Source organism: Zeugodacus cucurbitae, chromosome 3 (genome assembly GCF_028554725.1).
Source record: "Zeugodacus cucurbitae isolate PBARC_wt_2022May chromosome 3, idZeuCucr1.2, whole genome shotgun sequence".
Classification (NCBI taxonomy): Eukaryota; Metazoa; Arthropoda; class Insecta; order Diptera; family Tephritidae; genus Zeugodacus; species Zeugodacus cucurbitae.
In genome coordinates this window covers 48,846,219-48,864,922 of record NC_071668.1, presented here as the reverse complement: position 1 = coordinate 48,864,922, position 18,704 = coordinate 48,846,219, and the positions used below count along the sequence as shown (strand labels likewise).

At 37.4% G+C, this 18,704-nt stretch overlaps 2 protein-coding genes across 6 annotated transcripts in view; one reads left to right on the top strand and one right to left on the bottom strand.

The window, feature by feature from the left end:
• LOC105219585 (plasmanylethanolamine desaturase) overlaps positions 1-18,704 on the top strand; it is a 44,026-nt gene that overhangs the window by 19,348 nt on the left and 5,974 nt on the right. For all 5 annotated transcript variants that reach the window (XR_008470173.1, XM_011195830.3, XM_011195831.3 and 2 more), the window contains exons 2-4: positions 17,066-17,228; positions 17,294-17,505; positions 17,563-17,781. Coding sequence is in view for 4 of the 5 variants with exons in the window: in XM_011195830.3 (XP_011194132.1) it covers positions 17,066-17,228; positions 17,294-17,505; positions 17,563-17,781 (594 nt within the window). In the remaining variant the exon portion in view is untranslated. The remainder of the gene's footprint in view (positions 1-17,065; positions 17,229-17,293; positions 17,506-17,562; positions 17,782-18,704) is intronic.
• On the bottom strand, positions 4,940-7,619 carry LOC105219584 (glutamate dehydrogenase, mitochondrial). The gene is made up of 6 exons (XM_054226264.1): positions 7,459-7,619; positions 6,951-7,367; positions 6,468-6,755; positions 6,098-6,402; positions 5,652-6,038; positions 4,940-5,580 (listed from the first exon to the last, which is right to left on the bottom strand). The coding sequence occupies exons 2-6, from the start codon at positions 7,342-7,344 to the stop codon at positions 5,356-5,358; spliced, it is 1,599 nt and encodes a 532-aa protein (XP_054082239.1). The 5' UTR covers positions 7,345-7,367; positions 7,459-7,619; the 3' UTR covers positions 4,940-5,355.

Genomic DNA, 18,704 nt, shown 5'->3' with positions numbered 1-18,704 from the left:
ATGGCTAATTCGACTCAGTTCAACATTTAAAAATAATACTAAAACAAAAAAGTTTACAAACAATAAAAATAAATAATAATAAAATTCAAGTGAGCAAAACAAACAAAGAAAAACAAACATGAGCGCTGCGCAGCCTCAACAGCAAGGTCGTAGGCATTCTCTGAATGCTTACTTCAGCTTTGTTGAGCCTACACAATCTGCTCCAACAAAAAAACAATTCAACGGTGAAAAAGATGAGTCATCGAAGCGCTCTGCCGATCAGCAGAAGGGATCAACAGAAGCAGAACAAAACAGCAAGTGCACAACAACAAAACAGCAGACAATAGCAAGCAAGCAGGTACCAGCAAACGAGCGGACACCAAAGGGAAAAACAATGCAAGGTGAGCATGTACCAAAAAGAAAAACACCATCTGTACAGATTGGTATTGACCGCTACGTTAATATTAAAAGGAAATCAAGTCCTTTAAAGTCAGCGGTCAATTCCAAAAAATTCCAACCAGCCACGCTTGATACAAATAAGCCAGGAACTTTAAATGGCAACAGATTTGCCATACTAAGCAATGTATCGAACGACGATGCGAAGGGTACCACCACAGTCGTGAATGCCAAGCCGCCGCCAATATATTGGCGAGAGCGTAGCTCTAATGTACTTGTTGCGAAACTAAGTGAAATTGTAGGTACTAACAATTTTCATATAGTGCCTTTGAAAAAAGGCAATATAGATGAAACTAAAATACAGTCCTACACTGAGAAAAGTTTTATGGATATAGTGAAATTTTTGTCAAATAACAATAAAAACTTTTATTCTTATCAACTGAAGAGCTCGAAAGGCCTAGTTGTTGTTGTAAAAGGCATAGAGTCTTCGGTAGAGTCTAATGATGTCAAAGAAGCCCTTGAAGAATGCGGCTTTGAAATTAAAAATGTAGTAAATATCTTCAATAGAAATAAGGTACCACAACCAATGTTTAAAGTCGAATTGCTGCCAAACTCTAACCCAATTAAAAGGAATGAAACCCATCCAATATACAACTTAAAATATTTGTTACATCGTAGAATTACCGTAGAAGAACCTCATAAAAGAAATGGTCCGGTACAATGCACCAACTGCCAAGAGTATGGGCATACCAAGTCTTATTGCACTCTACGCAGTGTTTGTGTGGTACCCACCCAACATCAAAATGCACTCTTAAAAAAGAGGATACAAATAAAAAATGCAGTAATTGTGGAGGAAATCACACTGCTAACTACAGAGGCTGCCCTGTATATAAAGACTTAAAATCAAAATTATCGCTGGGAATTCAAGCTCGTCGTAACCAAATGATGAATATCCCTCGTAACGAAAATATAGTAGTTACAGACCAGAGTTCGAAACCTGGTAATTCTAAGAATAGTCTTATCCAAGGAAGCTATGCAAATGTGCTAAAAGGCAGCGTTGTGCAAATGCAACAACCCCAAAATCCACCTAATGGAGGTATTGAAAATATGATCCTAAACCTTACTCAATGTATAACACAATTTATGTCTAGCATGCAAAACATGATCCAAGATTTAATCAAATCACAAAATCAAATGCTACAGACCTTATTATCTAAAAAATGAGTATACTAAATATTTGTTTATGGAATGCCAATGGTATAAACCAACACAAACTGGAGATAATACAATTTCTGACTGAAAAAAGCATAGATGTTATGCTGCTATCAGAAACTCATTTAACAAATAAGAACAATTTCTTTATACCGGGATATAGACTTCATGCTACAAATCATCCAGATGGAAAGGCGCACGGTGGAACAGCAGTATTGGTTAGAAATCGGTTAAGCCACCACGCTTTAGAACCGCATGCTACAGCCCAGTTACAAGCTACAACAATATCTTTGAAAAATCGGGGTGCTGACCTTAATCTAACTGCTATATATTGTCCACCTCGCTTTAAAATTACAGATTGCGAATTTAAAGACTTTTTTGGAACGCTAGGTCCAAGATTTCTAGCAGGTGGAGATTACAATGCAAAACACATGTACTGGGGCTCACGTCTTATTAATCCGAAAGGACGGCAGCTGTACTACACTATTATAAATAAGCACAATAACCTTGACATAATATCTCCTGGTAAGCCGACATACTGGCCCAGTGATAGAAACAAAATACCAGACTTAATAGATTTTGCTGTAGTCAAAAACATAGATAGATCGCTAATAACAGTAGATACATGTACTGACTTATCTTCTGATCATTCTCCTGTACTAATAAAGTTATGCGAACAGCCCATGATAGTTGAGCCGAAAGTTTCTCTAACAACTCATAAAACAAACTGGTTGAAATATAGAAAATATATCAGTAGCCACATTAACATAGATTTAAAAATAAATACAGGAAGAGATATTGATAACAGTATAGAAGAATTTAATGATGTAGTAACTAATGCAGCTGTCTTGGCAACACCAAAAAGAAAAATTAAGGTTTTTAGAAACATGACTAATAATGAAATAGAAAAGCTTGTGAACGAAAAAAGGCGAGCTAGACGCGAATGGCAGATACATCGCTCTCCTTCTACTCAGCTTCAACTGAAATCTGCTGTACGTAAGTTAAAAAAAAGCGCTTAAACGCGAGGAAGAATACAGCACTGAAAATTATATAAAGAAACTGTGTCCAAATTCTACCAAGCAAAACTCTCTTTGGAAAGCCCAAAAGTCTTTTAAGCCACCGGTAGATTCCAACATGCCTATAAGACAGTCAAATGGTAATTGGGCACGAAGTGACGAAGATAAGGCAAATTGTTTTGCAAATCACCTAGAAAAGGTATTTCAATCAAATTGCCCAAAGAACAATTTTAAGTTGCCAAGCATCCACAATACCACAAACGAATCACTTGGGTCTATTAAGACTTCAACTACTGAAATTGTTAGTATCATAAAAGAGCTTAATCCAAAAAAATCGTCAGGCCACGATAATATTACTCCAAAAATGCTAATTGAGTTACCAAATATTGCTTCAACAGTGCTCTCCTTGCTCTTTAATGCAATTTTTAGTTTCGGATACTATCCTATTTCATGGAAAAAGTCGCAGATAATCATGATAGATAAACCGGGAAAAGACCTGACACAGCCGTCTTCATACAGACCAATCAGTCTTCTACCCTGTCTTTCTAAAATATTTGAAAAAGTGTTACTATCAAAGATGTCTCCTTTCCTTCATGAAAATAGGGTAATACCAACGCACCAATTCGGTTTTCGTGCACAACATGGCACTGTAGAGCAAGTAAATAGAATAACTAACGAAATTAGGAAGGCATTCGAACATAGAGAGTACTGTTCTGCTATATTTCTAGATGTGGCTCAGGCGTTTGATAAAGTGTGGCATGAAGGACTTTTGTATAAGATTAAAAAAATTTTACCTTTCCAATTGCATAAAACCTTGGAGTCCTATTTAAAAAATGGAAAATTTGCTGTAAAAGTAGGTGATTTTATATCTAATGAACGTTCAATAAGGGCTGGAGTACCACAGGGCAGTGTTTTAGGCCCAACTCTATACATCATATATACAGCTGATCTTCCAACTGCTAATAATGTTTTGACATCAACTTTTGCGGATGACACAGCTTTAGTGAGTCGTAACAAATGCCCCATTATAGCATCAAGAATATTGGCGAACCACTTAAGTTCTGTCGAAGAATGGCTAGCAAACTGGCGTATAAATGTGAATGAACAAAAGTGCAAGCACGTTACATTTTCTCTAAGACCAAAAATGTGTCCGGCAGTAAAAATGAACAATATTTTGGTGCCCCAAGCGAATGAAGTTACCTATCTTGGTATTCACCTAGATAGAAGGCTTACGTGGAGAAAACATATATCTAGTAAAATAACGTGCATGAAGATAAGAGCTGCAAATTTAAATTGGCTTTTAAATAAAAACTCTAAACTTAGCTTAGACAACAAAGTGCTTTTATACAATGCGGTTATAAAGCCGATTTGGATGTATGGCATTCAACTGTGGGGTACGACCTGTGCAACTAATATTGATATAATACAAAGGTTCCAATCGAAAATGCTTAGATCAATCACGTGCTCACCATGGTACATGCGCAATGAAAATATCCATACAGATCTTGGTATCCCTATGGTAAAGAAAGAAGTAGAGGACAGCAGATTGAAATATATATCTAAACTCCGAGATCACCCAAACCCATTGGCTAATGCTTTAGTACATTCCTGCGATCAAACACGCCTAAAAAGAAGGGATATGCCAGCGTACTAAAGAGCAACGTTTCACCAATACAGCTCAATCACTTGGTTGAGCTTGTCTAGCTTTTAAATAGATTTAAGATTTTATAACTTGTTGTTAGGCTTAAAAACAAGCAGATTCAATAAATAAGGAAATATTGAAAAAAAAAAAAAAAAAAATTTATATATATACTTTATAGGGCCTCCGACGCTTCCTTCTGGGTGTTACAAACATCGTGACAAACTTAATATGCCCTGTTCAGGGTATAATAACGAATTATCTCAGACCCTATACACTTGTGTTTATATGATAATGATTAGTTTTTCTAGTGGACTTTAACCCGAATACATGGAGCAGCCTTCCATAAACTCCGGCTTGCCGAATATACTTGTGAAATCGCCCAGGAATTGGCGCTCCTATATCCCAAACATAACAAATTTCACGCATCTGGTCGACTTCTCTCTCATTTTTCAATATGTTACATTTTGTCATTTTGATTGGGTATCCCCAATCGTATCGTATCTAAACAGCAGAAGTCGCAATATAATGTAATGAGAATATTTCGATTAGCATTTATTGCATTTGGTAGTAAGAATAGTTGCCATCGGTATTATACTCTCTCACTGCACTAATATGATAAATGTTTGGTTAATTGTGTTAGTACGAATGATTTTGATATTAATAACTCGGACATGATGAAGAATTATAACATGTATAAATTAATACGATATATATATTTATATATGATACCAAATATGTCAGTCTTATAAATTGAAATAGTGTAAAATATTGGATTAAATCTAACATAACAGTAAGGAAGATATTTATTGTTACTTTTTCTGCTATTATTCTATGCTCTTGAAATCAAGCTAAATAATAAGAATACTCATCTAATGTGGCTTTTATATCAAAATGGCAATGTGGCAACATGAGTTAAATGAGCTCTCTGTAGCAATATTGCTTTTTATTTGTAAAAAGCAGTCAAAAGAATAAGGAAAAAATCAGCAAAAACTTTCAAAAATTATTGGAATTAAAATAAAACTCATTTAAACATGAACAGTACTGCCATTTTGCCATAACGACATTAAATGAGTACCTTTATTAAATGTTTCTTTCAGCCGCATTCTGAAATTATTGCTGAGAAATACCAGCCACTTCTAAGGCGCGGAAAATCTTCGAAATTGAATAAATGAAAGCGGCCGTACGTAAATCATTGCAAAGGGCGAATTCATTGGCCACGGTCTTGATGCCTTCTGCAGTAGTTTCCATAACTGTTTGAAGCCCTGCGTCTACAATATCCGCCTCCTTGGTACAGTCTCTTATGAGCTGTAACTTTTTATTTGGCTTAAATTTATCCTAAATAAATAAATTAAAAAAATTCATATTAACAAAGTAACTTATTTGCACGGTGGTCAAAGTCCACTTACTTCGCACTCATTAATGGAATTAAAGATCTCGTTGATTATGGCCTTCTCGCGCTTAACATTCATTTTGCCATAAGATACATGATTGATATTCTTTAAGTACTCAAAGTAAGATACCGTTACACCGCCAGCATTGCAATACATATCCGGTATAATGAGTACATTCTTCTTACGTAATATTTCATCAGCAGCTGGTGTCGAAGGACCATTAGCGCCTTCTAAAATCATCTTTGCTTGTACACTATTGGCATTTTCGGCGGTGAGAACCTTTTGTGTAGCGCAAGGCATTAGTATATCGCATTTTTCTCCCAACAAACTACCCTGTTTTTCAGTGGCTTTGGTATAACCCTTAATTGATTTCTTATGTTTTGCATAATACTCCATTAAGTCCTAAGTATATGTAGGGAATGTATTATAATGGACATATTTATTTTCAATACACCACATACCTTTGGATCAATGCCATTCTCATTTACAAGAGACACGTCAAGTTCTTGAACACCGATCAGTTTGGCACCGGCTTCTACTACAAAAACGGATGCATAGGAACCGACATTGCCAAACCCTTGTACGATCACGGTTTTATCTTTCCAACCAGTCTTCCAGCCTAATAAATCCATCCAATCTTTATCCATAATAAAACATTCAGCCGCCTTAAATAGACCACGCCCCGTGGCGGCGGTACGACCATTAATACCGCCTAAATCTACTGGCTTACCAGTCGTGATAGCCAAAGCATTTACATCGTTATAGCCTAGAAGAACACATAACACAGTTTAGTTCTCTATCTAGACGTTTTCTATATTATAAAAAAATTACCAAAAGTTTTAATATATTGATCCACCAACCAACTCATCTCGCGTTGGCTAGTATTCACATCTGGTGCCGGTACATCTATACCCGGACCTATCATATTGCGACGTAATAGCTCCATTGTATAGCGACGCGTAATTGTTTGTAATTCTTGTGCAGAATACTTCTTCGGGTCGATACGTATGCCACCCTTGGAACCACCAAACGGTACATTCACGCAAGCCGTCTTAAACGCCATCAGATAAGCCAAAGCGCGTATCTCATCGGCGTCGACGTCCATGGCGAAACGAATGCCTACAAAAGAGGAACGGATATGATCAGTCACTTATATATATCATGCTAGACATCAGATATTCAAGCTTTGAAAAGGAAGAACATTTTCTGGAAACATACAACTACATGCATATATTCTAGATAATTCGCTGAGAAATTTTTTGAATATACCAGCTTTTCTAGAAAAATAATAGCCAATAATATAATTGAACTCACCGCCTTTGAGTGGTAATCTGTGTCTAGTGTGGTGTGCGCGATAGCCGGTGATTAGTTCGTAATTGCCATCACTTCTTATTATAGGGAAGGTAACTTCCAATAGATTTGTAGTGGAGCCTATCAATTTAAGCATGGCGGAAACACGTCGTTCACGCTGTTCCTTCTTCATGTAAGGATACTTCTCCAGCTCCTTTATCATCATCGGCTCCATAAGCTGAGCGGCCGAGTGATAATAATACTCAACCATGTGTGCAAATGGTGGATCTTTGTCTTTACCGATTTTTTCCAAATGTTTGGGCATCACATGTTTTTCACGCATAGACCCAAGTCCGGTCCAGTTTAAAACTGTCTTCGATAGTGAAGATCGTAAAAGTTTACCAGGTAGGAACGACATATTGCCTTGTGATAATACAATCCCTATGCGAATAGTTTGTAATGAAAAATTATTATTAATTGTTTATTTTTTTTTGCGAACATATAGTTCTTTTAAGAAATATTCTGCACTTACTCTTTCGGCAATTATTTTGGTTTCCGCTGATTATATATACAATTGTATTATGAATATAGAAATATTCCACAATATTCAGAAATAAAATATTTTAATATATGGAAATCTGAATATCAACTGAACTCTGAAAAATAAAATTGACAATATTGACTGTTTTTGCTTTGAAGTTTTGATTTTTTCTGTTGAAAATTTGTAAATGTTAAGGGGTTTTTGGGTTAATTATTTTATTCTGGCCAAAGTGTATTCAACAAAGTGAACTAAGTATAAAACATGTAATTTTTTTTACCCTTACCATGCATGTTGTTATTGATTTAACCCTTACATTTATTCAAAAATACAAATTTTGAGATTCAAAAGTAAAAAAAAATTCAAACGAAAAAAATAAATAATGCTTATTGTCAAGCTTGTCTGGTGAAAACAAGAATCCATGGGTGGAACCGAAAAATATTAAATACATGTAATTTTTACCATAACGGTTAACGGTATCCAGCGCAAAGTTCAAGCATCTAGTTGCCTTAATGACCAACTTTTTTAAATAGATCTATGTATACGAAATATAAGAAAAACAAGTAAGGAAGGGCTAAGTTCAGGTGTAACCGAACATTTTATACTCTCGCAATTTATTTATTTAATTTTATTAATATAACACACAATTTAACCCACATATTCGTCATATATATATGGCATAAAGTCCATTGAAAGTTGGAAACTCTAATATTATATGGTGGAAGTTAGGAGAAGTTATGACTCGTATTTTAGGCACGGAGACATATTATTAAATGAAAGATATTCCCTATGAATTTCTTCAAAATATCTGAGAGGTTTATCTATATTTTCGGTAAAAAAAATTAGAAGCCCTGAGGTCCACATGATCGATATATGGGGCCTTGAAAATTTATGGTCCGATTTCGACGATTTGTAAAAGGGAGATGCCACACTATAAATGTAGTATTTGTGCAAAGTTATGTTCCGATACTAAAGTAAACGGTTCAGATCGTCTTCAAAGTTCAGGTATATAGGAAGTAGGCGTGGTTGTGAACCGATTCAACATATCATTGGGATGCAAGGGGTATATTTCAAACCGAATTTCAATGAAATTGGTTAAGTAGTTTTGGAGATATGGTTTTTGACCCATAAGTAGGCGGAGCCACGCCCATTTAAAATTGTGTATACCATTTTGAGTACAGCTCGTCTGCACCTTCTTTATAATGAAATTTAAGGTTTCTCTTGGCTTTCCTTACTGATTAAAGCATTTTTAGTAGTTTTCAACATAACCTTTGTATGTGAGGTGGGCGTGGTTATAATCCGATTTCCTTTATTTTTGGACTATATAAGGAAATGACTGAAAAAAACGACTCCTGAGAGTTTCGTTGATATAGCTTTAGTAGTTTACGAGATATGTACAAAAAACTTAGTAGGGGGCGGGGCCACGCCCACTTTCCCAAAAAATTACATCCAAGTATGCCCCTTCATAGTGCGAACCTTCATACTAAATTTTACTTTCATAGCTTTTTTTATGGCTTAGTTATAGCTCTTTACGTGTTTTCGGTTATCGCCATTTTGTGGGCGTGGCAGTGGTCCGATTCTGCCTATCTTCTTCTTCACTTTGGTATATATAACCTTATATCTAACTCGTTTAGTTTTAGGACTTTCAAACAAATGTTATGTGGTCAAAACTATAATACCCTCTTAGCAACTCTTGTTGCGAGAGTATAATAATGAAAGTTGATAAGACGAGAAGATGTCTCGAATAGAAAAGATCTTCCACAAAATATCAAATGAATCTCGAATAATTATAAAAATGATTACATGTGAACCTAAAAAAATTGTGGTTTATGCAATGTTTTAACATAACTGGCAGATGGTAAAAACTAATAAAACAGTATTAAGTCACTAAGGAGCACTACCTTTTTTAGCAAAGATGATACAGAAGTGTAGTCTTTCTGATTTGTTTAAAAAATTTAAAATGGTCTTAGTATCGCCTACGTTAGCGACAGTATTAAATGTTCGGTTACACCCGAACTTAGTACTTTCTTAATTGCTTGTCCTAATTACGATATAATTGTAGCACTGAAATTAAGTTCACTGGATATAATTTATTTAACAATGAATTAACCAATCTATATTTTCGATTCTCATGGTCCGTTAATTCTAAATTGGAAACAGATTAAATATGTCGATATTTATTTGAATTGAATGAGCACAAGCTTTAAAAGAGAATATAATCTTAAGAAAAAGGCTGATCACTATGTTAATTGGGGCACAATATTCGAAGAATTTTATAGTAAAATAATCCTCATAAATGTATAATATATTCGTCAACCAAATATACATGGTTCTATAGTAATAGGCCAATGTAACATTAAAATTTACTCCTAAATATTGAATTATTGAGCTATAAAATGTCCTAGTTCTTTTCCTTATAATCACCTAGGGCTCGCTTATGCTATAAACAGTTTCTTACCGTACAAAGCAGCGAGCCCAGATGGGATTATACCCATAATACTACAAAAGCTGAAAAAACAGTAGTTCAAAGGCTTGAAAAGATATACAAAGCTAGTCTTAAACTATCATACATACCAATGAGCTGGAAAAGAACTAAGGTAGTGTTCCTACCAAAACCAGGCAGGAGAACGCACGATAGTGCTAAAGATTTTAGACCTATCAGCCTTACCTCTTTCATGTTGAAGGTTCTAGAAAGATTAATGGATATACATATAAGATCAAGAACAGGAAGCACACTATCGACGACTCAACATGCGTATATAAAAGGCCGATCGAAGGAAACTGCCTTATATGACGTGGTAAACGTAATGGGAAAGTCGCTACAGCACAAACAGTATACAGTGGCTACCTTCTTGGATATATAGGGAGCTTTCAACAATATAGAATTATAAACGATAATTGATTCACTGACACACGCCGGCATAGACCGTATGGTTGGCAGTTGGGTGAAATCGATGCTTATGAACAGGATGATCATAGCAACCAACGGATCAGCAACACTAACCAGATATGTAAGGAGAGGGACCCCTCTAGGAGGTGTCCTATCTCCGGTTCTATGGGTGGTGTCGCTAAACGAAATACTGCATACTCATACGACATAGTGTTGATGGTAACAGTTCTTTTTTCATCCACTATCAGTGAGATAATGGAAAGGGACCTAAGAAGACTGCATCAATGGGCAGCAAGCAATGGCTTAGGTGTAAACCCGCATAAGACAGACCTGATGCTATTCACGAATAAAACCAAGATACCCCAATTTATTCTTCCCCCACTCAACGGTACAACAATTTCTCTGTCTTCGACAGCTAAGTACCTAGGGGTGCAGATGGATACCAAATTAAATCGGAAAATAAATAGCGAAAACTGAATTAAAAAAGCATATGTGGCCCACTATACCTGCAAGAGAATAATAAGCAGAAACTGGGACCTTAAACCAAACATAGCCATGTGGATGTACACGGCTCTAATCAAACCAATACTAACATATGAAGTTTTAGTCTGGTGGCCAGCAATAAATAAGTAGTATAACATCAAAAAGTTAATTGGATTACAGAGGGTAGCCTGTGCAGGGGTTACTGGGGCGCTTAAGTCATGGCCGACTGACGTTGACGTTTTCATAAGAAAAGTAGAAGCACTTTCAGCTATAAGAATAAATGAACTAGGTGGTTGGAACCAGAAAAGTTATGGTAATAGCGGTATCCTGAACCATTTTATTAACAATTTATACAAATCAGACTATATTCCCCCAAAGTTTGACTTCAATATTGACTTTCAGGATACCCTCTAAACGTGAATGGAGAAGAGGTCTAGAAATAGAGGAGAATACAATCTCAATCTATACCGACGGGTCCAAAATGGACTGCGGAGTAGGTACGGGGGTATTCTCCAAGGATCTGGACATACATATCTCTACCAAACGCAGCCAGTATCTTCCAAGAGGAAGTGCTTGGCATACAGAAGGCCTGTGAAGCTATATTGAACAACAATGGGGGGATACAGAAAGCGAATATATACACAGACAGTCAAGCAGCAGTCATGAAAGAGGCCGAAATGCGTGAGTATGAAGAGCTTGACAAGCTGGCCGACAGGGGTAATGCTCGAAAATTTTACGAAAAGATCCGGCGACTAACTGAAGGTTTCAAGACCGGAGCACACTCCTGTAGGACCCCCAGAGGTGATCTAGTTATTGATGACCAGAGTATACTGAGTTTGTGGAGGGAACACTTCTCCAACCTGCTGAATGGCAGTGAAAGTGCAATACCGGGAAATGGCGAACCCGATTCCCCAATAGACGACGATGGAGCAGATGTTCCATTGCCCGACCGTGAAGAAATTCGAATAGCAATTACCCGCTTGAAGAACAATAAGGCGGCGGGGGCCGATGGATTACCGGCCGAGCTATTCAAATACGGCGGCGAAGAGCTGATAAGGTGCTTGCATCAGCTTCTTTGCAGAATATGGTCGGAAGAAAGCATGCCTGACGATGGGAATCTCAGTGTACTCTGCTCAATACACAAAAAGGGAGACCCCACAATTTGCGCCAATTACCGTGGGATAAGCCTCCTCAACATCGCGTATAAGGTTCTGTCGAGCGTATTGTGTGAAAGACTAAAGCCGTCACCGTCAACAAACTGATTGGACCTTATCAGTGTGGCTTTAGACCTGGAAAATCAACAACAGACCAGATATTCACCATGCGCCAAATTTTGGAGAAGACCCGTGAAAATAGGATCGACACACACCATCTCTTTGTCGACTTTAAAGCTGCTTTCGACAGCACGAAAAGGATTTGGAAAGAATTTGGTATCCCCGCAAAACTAATACGGCTGTGTAAGCTAACGTTGAGCAACACCAAAAGCTCCGTCAGGATCGGGAAGGACCTCTCCTAGCCGTTCGATACCAGACGAGGTTTCAGACAAGGTGACTCACTCTCGTGTAATTTCTTTAACCTGATGCTGGAGAAAATAATACGAGCTGCAGAGCTAAATAGAGAAGGTACAATCTTCTATAAGAGTGTACAGCTACTGGCGTACGCCGATGATATCGATATCATTGGAAACAACACCCGCGCCGTTAGTTCTGCTTTTTCCAGATTGGATAAGGAAGCGAAGCGTATGGGTCTGGTAGTGAACGAGGACAAGACGAAATATCTCCTGTCGTCAATCAAACAGTCAGCGCATTCGCGTCTTGGTTCCCACGTCACTGTTGACAGTCACAACTTTGAAGTTGTAGATATCTGGGAACCAGCATTAACAGCAATAACAATGTCAGCCTGGAAATCCAACGCAGAATCACTCTTGCCAACAGGTGCTACTATGGACTAAGTAGGCAATTGAAAAGTAAAGTCCTCTCTCGACGAACAAAAACCAAACTCTACAAGTCTCTCATCATTCCCGTTCTACTTTACGGTGCAGAAGCGTGGAGGATGTCAACAGCCGATGAGACGGCACTAGGAGTTTTCGAGAGAAAGGTTTTGCGAAAGATTTATGGTTCCTTAAGAATTGGCAACGGCGAATACCGCAGACGATGGAACGATGAGCTGTATGTGTTATTCGACGACATAGACATAGTCCAGCGAATAAAAAAACAGCGGCTATGCTGGATAGGTCATGTTATTCGAATGGATGAAAGTGCTCCAGCTCTGAAAGTATTCGAAGCAGTACCCGCTGGTGGAAGCCGAGGAAGAGGGAGACCTCCACTCCGATGGAAGGACCAGGTGGAGAGGGACCTGCTTCGCTTGGAATAACCAATTGGCGCCAAACTGAAAGAATGCGGGATACGTGGCGCGCTGTTTTGGACTCGGCTATAACCGCGTAAGCGGTGTCTACGCCAGTCAAGAAGAAGAAGTCAAGCAGCATTGCTGGCCTTGTCGTCTCCGGAGATTAATTCTCACGTAGTCAGCAATTGCAGGAAGGTTTTGTGCTCATTAGCAGAAAAACTCAACTTGTCCATTGTATGGGTTCCCGGCCACAGGAATATTTTCGGAAATGAAAAAGGAGATGTATTGGCAAAAAAAGATGAATCCGAGGCAGAACAAATACCATGCCCATTAGGCACCATCAGGAGAGACATATACACACATTATGAACAAATAGCCCTAAACAGATGGAAAACAAATAACAAATGTAAAATAACGATTATAATAAGATAAAAACGAAGGATTTATTAGATAAATCCAGGAACAATATATACAGACTTACAGCCACAATAACAAGACACTGGCAATTTGGAGAACATGCGCTGAAAGTGGGTTTGCTCCATAACCACATATGTTGCTCCTGCAAACTAGAAGACAAAAAGGAAACGGTGTTCCACTATCTCTGCGAATGCCCGGCCCTAGCTCAAATCAGACATAGGACTCTTGGAAGTTATCAGGCACCCAATCTTGGATGGCTGGCCTCAAAAAGAATAACAGAAATAATTACATAGTTTCATAGAGGGCAGACAATGGTCGCCGAGATGAAACGCAATAGCAGTAATTACTAAGGTCTTACAATAGTGTAACAAAATGGCGCATCTAGCGCTAATTGAGCCCAGAAGGGCTACAGTCCTACCTACCTATTCCATGAACCATCTAATTTAATATATAACAAGTAAGGAAAGGCTAAGTTCGGGTGCAACCGCACATTTTATACTCTCGCAATTTATTTAGAGATTTACCTAAATTTTCGGTGAAAAATTACCCTTAGGCACTGAGTTTTTCATGTTTGATATCAGGGGCCTTGAAAAGTAATGGTCCGATTTTGACAATTATTCCACAAGTGATGTCACAGCTCAAATACAGTATTTGTGTAAAGTTTTATTTCGCTATCTTCATTGGTTCCTTATGTATATCTTATAAAGTGAAGGAATCAGATGAAATTCAAAATTGAGTTATATGGGAAGTAGGCGTAGTTGTGAACCGATTTCGCCCATATTCCACCAGTGTCATCAGGGTGTCAAGAAAATATTATATACCGAATTTCATTGAAATCTGTCTAGTAGTTCTTGAGATATGGTTTTTGACCCATAAGTGGGCGACGCCACGCCCATTTTCCATATTGTAAAAAAATCTCAATGCAGCTTCCTTCTGCCATTTATTATGTAAAATTTGGTGTTTCTAACGTTTCTCGTTAGTGAGTTAAAGCACTTTCAGTCATTTTCAACCTAACCTTTGTATGGGAGGTGGGCGTGGTTATTATCCGATTTCTTTCATTTTTGCACTGTATAAGGAAACGGCTAAAAAAATGAATTCAGAAAGTTTGGTTTATATAGGTTTATTGGTTTGCAAGATATATACAAAAAACCTGTTTGGGGGCGGGGTCACGCCCACTTTTCCAAAAACATTACATCCAAATGTGCCCCTTCCTAATGCGATCCTATGTTCCAAATTTTATTATCATAACTTTATTTATGGCTTAGTTATAGCTCTTTATGTGTTTTTGGTTATCGCTATTTTGTGGGCGTGGCAGTGGTCCGATTCCGCCCAACCTTCTTATGGTGCCAAGGAATACGTGTTCCAAGTTTCATTAAGATATCTCAATTTTTACTCAAGTTACAGCTTGCACGGACGGACGAACGGACGGACAGACAGACATCCGGATTTGAACTTTACTCGTCACCCTGATCACTTTGGTATATATAACCCTATATCTAACTCGTTTAGTTTTAGGACTTACAAACAACCGTTATGTGGACAAAACTATAATACTCTCTTTAGCAACTTTTGTTGAGAGAGTATGAAAAGTAAAGGCATTTTTCGTTGTAATTTTATAATTCAAGAACGGGCTCACCGGCTCAAACCAAATGTTTAGGCTTTGTTCGGACTATTGAGTAGATGGTTTATGTGAAGTTTGAACAAAATCGGTGGAGTAGTTCTTCATTTATCTACATATTGCTGTTCGTTAGTCGCTAAAAGTCAAGAATAGCATAACCGATTTGGCTAATTTTGGCTTGAAATGTTCCCGGAAGTACTGTGGAGGTTTCAAAAGTAAGCAAATATGGAAAATTTCCTGGAAGGATATTAATAAGAGAATTTTATTTGAGTTGACAACAGAAATAAAAAAAAATAATAATAAAAATATTTTGAAGGTTGTCATTGCCGCTTTGTTAAGACATTTTTTGAAGTTTTATTGAAATATTTTGATAATTGTATTCGATTTGAATTAATAAAATTGTAAAATTCCAAAAAGTGAATTTTTTCCATAAACTTTTTTATATTTGTTTCTCTTCTATCCATCAAAAAAAAATAATTCGGAAAATTCACGATGACATCTACAATGAAACATTTGTTTTGATTGAAGATTTGTGTTTGATTATGAGTGGCAAACTATTCACTGAAATTCATATGCCAGCGCCAAATCGACAAATCAGAAATATACTGAATCGTACATTGGAATGTGAGCGTGCATACGACAGAATAACTTTGGAACAACAAGTATTAAGAAATGTTCCATTGAATGAGCAGCAAAATAGTGCCTATGATGAACTGATGAAGGCTGTCAATGATAGAAACAGTGGACTATTTTCTCTTGATGCGCCCGGCGGAACTGAGATAACGTTACTGATATTATTGATTTTAGAAAGAATGCAGCTGAAATTGATGCAACGCTACTAGAAATTGGAAGAACGGCACGTTCGGCACTGAAGCTTCCTTAAAACATGCAAATCAATGAAGCACCTGTTTGCAACGCAATCAACTATGGCAAAAGTATTTAAGAATTGTTTGTGTTCAAGACACAATTGTTCACCAGTGTACAGCAGTATGGCTCAACTGGTAGTAGCTTCGGCTACAAGGTCTTACCAGAGACTTTAACCTGGTACCACAGGGAGCAAGAGTCTAGGGAGCTTCGCTTCTAACCTACTCAATGGGTTAGGTTAGGCTGTCGCCGGCAGGTACTCACGTAAAGCAAACTCACTAGTTGTACCTGCAACAGTATAGCACCGTAGAAGAACTGCTAAGGATTGAAAATGGGTAAATTCCTGTTGATATTCCCAATGGCGTGATATTAATTCCACCTGCCAATTGCCAATTCACTTGAACGAAAGATGAACTCATCGCGAATGTTTATCCGAACATTGCTCAAATTGGTTATCGTAACTACGATAGGTTGAGTGCACGCGCAATTTTAGCTGTTAAAAATATCGATGTTGATGACTTAAACTATATGATTGAAGTCAAATTTCCGGAGATTTGTGTTGAAAATAAAGACAAAGCCGTGAATTATCCCGTTGAATTTCTAAACTCTTTGGATTTGCCTGACATGCTGTCGCATCATTTGTGTCTCAAAGTTGGATCTGTCATTACAATGCTTCGCAATTTTCATGCGCTGAAACTGTGTAATTGAACCCGACTGATTATGACGCAGCCATCGAATAATATGATATGTGTTTTGGAAAACCATCATCTCTGTACATCTACGCACCGGAACAGAAAACTGTTGTTTATCAAGCTGCGTTACATTGAACATTTTTTTATAAATCGCAAATAAATATTTTCAACACAATATAAATTCCACTTTGTTTTCTTTTCAAAACAAATAATTTCGCGCAGGGCAACGTCAACGGGGTCAGCTAGTTTTTTATAATAACGAAAATATTATCTTCATTTACTCTTTTGCAGATGCCATTAAAAAGTGATCAGGAGATTATGGAAAATTCAATGCTGGAGGAGGATCCGAATGGCAATTCGGCGCTCGAACAGGTATTCAATACAGAAAAGAACTCTCCACGTTGGGGACCACAACATAAGGGTGCGCAAGAGCTTGCTAAGCTGTATGGTCCAGGTAAAAACTCAGTTTACTTTTTTTCGACTTTTAGCGGCAGTTATTTATGGTTATACATTTTACAGGAAAACGTTTACAAGAGATAGTCTGCGTTTATACGTGCATCGCACTCATGATAGTTGACCTCGTACTGATCTTAAAACATATACATTTTGAAAGACTGAGTGTGGCCTGTGTGTCGGCATTGTGTGGCATTATAACTGCCGATTTCGGTTCCGGATTAGTACACTGGGCAGCAGACACTTGGGGTAGCGTTGAACTACCGGTCATTGGCAAGGTTGGTCGATTTTATAATACAAACACAGTATATAAATGAAATATTTTATGCTTTTAGAATTTTCTACGACCTTTCCGTGAACATCATCTGGATCCAACGTCAATAACGCGTCATGACTTTATTGAAACCAATGGTGACAACTTTATGGTTAGCATACCCATATTGGGTTTCTTAGCGTACAGTTTTAACACAAAATCCCCGCAAGACATACAACAAGATTTTGGCTGGATATCTTATTTGTTTTTGTGTTCAATATTTGTGGCTATGACAAATCAGGTAAGTTATAAATATGTGGAACACAATACTATACTGTAAAGTCGACTTTCTGGGTATTGGAGCAAACTGATTTTGTTCGGGTGAATGAGACATAAGTAAAACAAGTAAGGAAGGGCTAAGTTCGGGTGTAACCGGACGGAGAGTATATAATTCTCGCAATTTATTTGTTCAGTTTTATTAAGGGATAACACAAACCATCGCAAACTTCGAGATCCTTATGTTGGAGATCTGGGGTCTTGAAAAGTTATAGTCCGATTTCATTGATTTTTTATGCCACACTAGAAATACAGTATTTAGTACAGTAACTTATTCATTTGTAAAGTAAATGAATCAGTTGGGCTACAAAATTGTGGTATAAGGAAAGTAGGCGTGGTTGAAAATCGAATTCGCCCATTTTTACGATGAAATTTTCTGGTATTTTTCCTTACCAAATTAAAACATTTTTATTAGTTTTCAACATAACCTTTGTATGGCAGGTAGTTATACTCCGATTTGCTTTATTTTTAGACTGTATAAGGAAGTGGCTAAATGAAATTACTCTAGAGAGCTTGGTTGATACAGCTTTATTAGTTCACGAGATATGTACGCCCACTTTCCCAAAAAAATTACATCCAAATATGTCCCTGCCTAGTGCGATCCTTTGTACCAAATTGTATTTTCATAGCTTTATTAAAGGCTTAGTTATAGCTCATTTTAGGTTTTCGGTTATCGCCATATTACATTATTTTGTGGGCGTGGCATTGGTCCGATTTCGCCAATTTACAAAACAACCTTCTTATAGTGCCAAGGAACGCGTGTACAAGTTTCATCTCAATATTTACTCAAATTACAACTTGCACAGACAGGCAGACAGACATCCGGATTCCAACTCTACTCATCACCCTGATCACTTTGGTATATTTAACGCTTGTTCAAATATCATT

Excerpts from the sequence above, each read along its gene's own strand:
- LOC105219584 (XM_054226264.1), bottom strand. The coding sequence starts at position 7,344 with ATGTCGTTCCTACCTGGTAAACTTTTACGATCTTCACTATCGAAGACA. Across the intron at positions 6,403-6,467 it reads TCAATATATTAAAACTTTTG|GCTATAACGATGTAAATGCT; the intron begins GTAATTTTTTTA and ends GTGTTCTTCTAG. Across the intron at positions 5,581-5,651 it reads ATTCCATTAATGAGTGCGAA|GATAAATTTAAGCCAAATAA; the intron begins GTAAGTGGACTT and ends TTATTTATTTAG.